Here is a 6,000-nt window from a genome sequence, read left to right on the forward strand (position 1 = left end):
CAACTTCTCAATATCTATGGTGAGGGGCTGGAACATATTTAGTTCTTCGACCATTCCCTTAAAAGTACTGTAATAGTCTTGGAGAGACTTGTCCGATTGCTGAAATTGAAATAGCTTCTCATAAAGGTCGAAGATATGTGTCATACTCTTCTCTTGAGAGTATGTCTCCTTGAGATCATCCCAGACTCCCTTTGCCGTGGTGTGGAACATAACATTCGCAGCAATGTCTGGCTCCATGGAGTTCCACAACCAAATCAAAATAATAGCATTCTCCCTTTTCCAAGAACTATAATCCTTAGAGTCAGCCGCTGGAGGAGGAGAAGTAAGATAGTCAGCCTTGTCCTTGGCCATAATGTAGACTCGAACAGCCTGTGCCCACAATAAGTAGTTGGAACCTCCCTTCCACTTTATGGATGTAATCTGAACATTCACATTGTCGTTGGAGGTCTTCGAATCAGCCATAGTGTATATACGTCAAAAACCGAGGCAGAAATAATGTAAATATGCAGCAGCCAATGTCACTCAATGAAGGCAGCCAAGAACAGCAGTAATAAGTAGCAGCAGAGGATAATAAAAGGATGAATAATCTCCAGCAACCCAGAGGTAATAGACAGCAGCAGCCCCACACTGATAGAAGCAGCCAGGCAGAATCGATCTCAGAATTTCTGAGAAGAAGAAGGGATCTTCACAGCAGCAGCAGCATCACCCCAAAACAGGGTAAGATAATTTCTAGAATCACTAAATACCATGTAGGAGAAGGCCAGAACAACCAGACATCAAGGAAGAGCTTCGAAAGAAACAAAACAATAATTGTCAGGGTTTTCTCCTGTACTCGATCTCAGCAGCCTTCAAGAAAAAAAATCGAGGGAGGATTCCAATCGATCATCAAATCATGTAGGTACCAATATGTATCACTCCATTCATTCTTCAAGGAGTGAACTTACATCGTAGAAGAGACAGTTATAGGTGGCTGTACACCACAAACCAGAAATCGATAAAGGGAAATCAAAAGAGAATCGTGGGGGTTTCTCCAATCTGATTATTCAGGCTCTGATACCATGATACAATACCAGAAATAAGAGAACCAGATTAGAGAAGGTGGGAGAGAAGAGAGAAGAGAGAAGAGGGAGAAAGAGGAGAAGAGAAAGAGAGCAAGCCGTAAGAGAGAAGACCTGCGTGAGAACTTCATGTTCTCTCGCAGGTTAATATGATTTATTTATATATAACTTAACTGGACAGAATTGCCCTTACATAGTCGAAATATAAAAGACAGAAATATAAAGGACAGAAACAAAGGAATAAAGTAACTACACAACGACCTATTTGCCCCATATAACTCACGACTTCAACAACCTGATTATGCATGAAGCATATACAAGCCAAAGATGCTAAAATAAGCACATAAGAGGGAATAAGTGGGGAACTAATGGGATAGTTTTGCGCTCTCCACAGACAACCAAATGCATTTCCTGTACTGCTGCTGCTACTACACAAGATATGATCCACTCATTACAGGTAAAGCTTTGGTTTCCATAGGGAGGTGGATTATGCACACTGTAGACTGTGTACTCCCCTAGTATTTCGTTCCTTCCTTTTTGGAGATTAAAACAGGCAATTGACAGTGGACACCACCTGAAAACAGAATAAACAAAAGCTCAAAAATGTTATCTGCTTAAAACAAGGATGACAGATTTTTCTTCCCAGGACGAGAATTGTTGGATCATAACTATTTGTCTACGAGGTTGATACAATAGACGCAGTCTTAATATTTCAAAATATAAGATACTAATCCAGTAGTTTTTCGGAAAGGATGACAGTTCTGGTTGTAGAGCTTAATGTATTCTATACAATCCCAAAGCCAAAAAGTTCTAAAGCAACAAATTAAGGAGAAAGCCATCAGAATCAGATGCTCCTTGTTTGGTTAAAATTTGTCCCAACTTCTTTAACAAAGTATAATGCAAATAGAAGGACAAAGGACCAAAGAAAATTACATGAAGCATCTGTCATTCTGGAAATGAAAACAAAACGGTATCATACCTAAGGCTTTTTGTAGCAAGCAAATTTGCAAATTTCTGTTACATGACATGGCACCCAGATATGCACTCTCTTCGGGTTCCAGAAGGTACAGTCAGCAATTCAATGAGGGCTTAAAATAGGAGAGAAAGATGAAAACTGAAATATGGAAAGTATTGGAAACGAAAGTCCCTTGTGTCACCATTTACCAATATTCGTTGCATGAACAGTCGCCTTCCTTGAATGAATGGAAACGGTTTCCATCCCTCACAACTATCTCTCTATCAAACAATTGAGTCAAAAGCCTCATAAACATATGGCAGTCTCTGCAAATACGTAAGTTCTTGATTATACGTATTGGAGCTGTTGATGGGGTATTCAGAAGACCGAAAGCAACTGCCAACTTCTCACTGTGATGAGATGCATCATCTCTACACAAATATCCTATGCTCTTCAATCTGGTCCTCAGCGATTCTAACATTTCATGAATCTTAGTCATCTGTGTGTGGGATCTACCCCCTGCTTTGAAGACATGGACCTTGTTCCTTATCTCAATCCAGCTTTGACCTGGATTCTTCTTCAATCCTCTCTCCCTCATCATCCAGCGAGTCTGATCACCTAAATCTGACCTTCCAGAATTATCGTACATGTTTGCAAGAAGCACATAGACTGCTGGATCTGAGGGATCAAGCTCAAAACATAACCTTGCTACATGTTCTCCAAGAAATAAATTTCCATGTACGTGACAGGAACCCAATAAGGTTTTGTAGATCAATGCATCTGGTCTAAATGGCATAGTTTCTATCACAGTTATGGCCTCCTTCAGATAGCCAGCTCGGCCAAGGAGATCAACTAAGCAAACATAGTGATCCAACTGAGGTGTGATACCATAATTTTCATGCATTGAGTGAAAATACTCACGACCAAGATCAATGAAACCACCATGACTACAGGCATAAAGAACCAATAAGAATGTAATGAAATCAGGTTCAGTTCCTTCCAACTTCATATTTTCAAAGCTTGAGAGAGCAGAAGAGAATAGACCATTTGATGCCAATCCAGACATCAACCCATTCCATGACACAACATTTGGCTCTGGAATTTCCATAAAAACTTTGTGAGCATCCCTTATACTTCCACATTTCCCATACAAGTCAATAAGGCCATTTGAGACTGATAGCCAGCAGTCTAGACCAGATTTCAAAGAATAACAATGAATCTGCTTTCCAGGTTCTATTGCAGCTAAGCTAGCCGATGCACATAAGAAGCCGGCCAAGCTAAAGCTGTCCATTTTAATATCACCATATTGCATGTGGGGAACAATGTTTAATGTCATTTCATGATGACCCATTTGATTTAGTCCTGTGGCTAAGCATGTATATGTGATGGCATCTCTATGCTTCATCCTGTTTATGACACTCCATGCATCATCCACCAATCCCACTCTAGTATAAACATCAACAAGAGAATTCCCAACAGCTATACCGGAGTCTGCTTTAGTTTTAATTATATAGGCATGAAGCTTCCTTACTTGACTTAAATCTTCGGTTGTACCACAACCCTTAAGGATACAAGAGAGCGTAAAGCAATTTGGCTCCACACCAACAACCAGCATCTTAGCAAATGCACGGAATGCTTCACCTTGCAGTCCATGTTGAGTGAATCCGGCAATCAGAGATGTCCAAGAAATGACATTAGGTGACAGTACCTCATTGAATGCTTGCAAAGCATTCTGTATTGATGGAGAGCATTTCGCGTACATATCAATGAGAGAATTTCCAACAGAAATATCCCCCTCCAGACCAGCCTTAATCACTAGTGAATGGAGCTGTTCCCCTAGTTCTAATGCTGTGACAGAGGAACAAGCAGTCAGGACACCAGCATAAGTGAAAGTATTTGGCAAGATGCACAGGGTTTGCATCTCACGAAATGAAGCCATGGCCTTCTCAAGATCCAAGACTTGAGTGTAACCCGAAATTAAAGCAGTCCACAGTAAGGCATCAGATTCAGGAGTCTGGTTTGACACATTCAAAGCATCATCCATCCTCTCGCATTTCGCATACATATTTACAAGAGCTGTCTTTAATACCAAATTCAATTCAACTCCCCATAGTATCAAATGAGCATGAATTAATTTCCCAAAGTCCAAACCAAGAAAACTGGATGCTGTTAAAAGTTTCACGAAAGTGAACTCATTAGGAGGGATCCCCACCTTAATCATTTGAAGATATAGTCTTAGAGCTTGATCCCAATTTTGAGATTGGACGAAGGAAGAGATCATTGTGGACCAAGAGACTGTATCACCACTGTCCATAGATGTAAATATTTCAGATGCTTCCACAAAATGGTCACATTTAGAATAGAAGTCAATCAAGGCACCTCCCAGTACTGGATTCGATTCAAATCCATACTTTATTATCTGTGCCTGCACACGAGTCCCCCACTCAAGCTCCCTTAGAGAAGCACATGATCGTAAAACACTTGAGAAAGTGAACTCATTAGGGAACAAACCAGTAATCACCATGTGATCAAACAATTCCAATGCTTGTTCATGATTTCCACTTCTGACATAAGCAGATATCATGCTAGTCCATGATATGACATCCTTATAAGACATTCCATCAAATATCTTCTGTGCTGGTTCAATCCCAAAACACTTTGCATAGAGAGACAATAGAAGATTGTTCAGAAACAAGTGGTCTTGTAGACCCAGCTTAATTAGAGGGCTGTGGATATATACACCCACTTTCAATGACCTTGAGTTACAATTAGAAAGAACCCATGAACAAAAAGCTTCTGAAAGGCACAAATTGGTTCCACCAGCAATCGTGGGCTCTGATTTTTGAATCCATTCTCTTCTAAACAAAGAACTAAAATCAAATGGCTTATGTTGGTCAACATGACTGTAGTGAAGAAAAGCAGGCAAAATGGTGTTTCTAATAGAAGGGATAATTACTTGAGTTTGGGGAGGAGGAAGTATTGGAGAATAGAACAAGTATGAGATGATGAACCTGCAGAAATTCATGCTAAGCAGTAAATTTCATTGCCCAAAATGGCGCTTATCTGATTGCCAAATTTCGTGAGAATTTTCTGATTCAAGAGACAGCTTACACTTCGTCGGAGCTTGTCAATCCTACAGTGGAGAGCCCTCCACTTGCATTTCACCATTGGAGAAGAATGGTAGGTTTCACTCTTCGTCTTCGCTGTCCTATCTATTTCCTGTTCCGATTTCTCTGCTTCGACCAACTCACAAAGGTAGTCCCTATGATTTCTGTTGTTTGGATGAAAAATGAGAGGGAAAGAGCTATAAAGGGTGTACGTCGACTCCGTCCGGGATTCCTAACTCAAACCGACACCGGGGGTGTTTAAAACCAATTTTTTTGGTACAAGGGTGTTTAAAACCAATTCGAACCGGTTATTATTGATCCGCATTGCAGTTTTTTCTTTTTTTATTATCATTGCACCAATGATTGAGGATCACTTTACTAGTATTAGGGGTAGTTGGAGTAGTAATGAACCTTCTTTTTTTGGAACTGGTGTTCGGCCTTAGGCCAACTAATTCCCCTGGGATTCGTGCACGACCCCGCAACACACACAAACCATGAGGCACTGGGCCTCTATGTTCAACAGGGAGTTTTCTCTCAGGCAAGGTGGGCCCAAGGGGCAATAGTAATGAACCTTTTTTTATAGTATTTATAGTATTGTTAACTTTTGGGTCTCAATGTCTTTGAGGATCATTGTAATCCATCTCACCAGATGTAAATTTCCCACTTTAATTTATATATTTTATTTGTTCCTTAAAAAAAATTGATTAGGTGGCAACAGAGTTTTGGATGTTGTACGACAAAGAGTTTACATGAAGGCATTACCGAATGTGGGGGCAACAAATGTAGCCCCCAAACCTCTTTGCAAGGCGAAACCCAACCGTATACTAATGATCTGGATTGTTTGAAATGGCTTTGGATCTAACAACTCCAGATATACATG

General features: G+C 40.3%; 1 protein-coding gene across 1 annotated transcript; it reads right to left on the reverse strand.

Moving 5' to 3' along the window:
- Positions 1 to 2,180: 2,180 nt before the first annotated feature.
- Positions 2,181 to 5,079, reverse strand: LOC122641530 (pentatricopeptide repeat-containing protein At5g52850, chloroplastic). Its single transcript, XM_043834794.1, has one exon. The coding sequence runs from the start codon at positions 5,036 to 5,038 to the stop codon at positions 2,219 to 2,221; it is 2,820 nt and encodes a 939-aa protein (XP_043690729.1). The 5' UTR covers positions 5,039 to 5,079; the 3' UTR covers positions 2,181 to 2,218.
- Between the last annotated feature and the right edge of the window lie 921 nt (positions 5,080 to 6,000).

The sequence above is a fragment of the Telopea speciosissima genome, chromosome 10 (assembly GCF_018873765.1).
Source record: "Telopea speciosissima isolate NSW1024214 ecotype Mountain lineage chromosome 10, Tspe_v1, whole genome shotgun sequence".
Classification (NCBI taxonomy): Eukaryota; Viridiplantae; Streptophyta; class Magnoliopsida; order Proteales; family Proteaceae; genus Telopea; species Telopea speciosissima.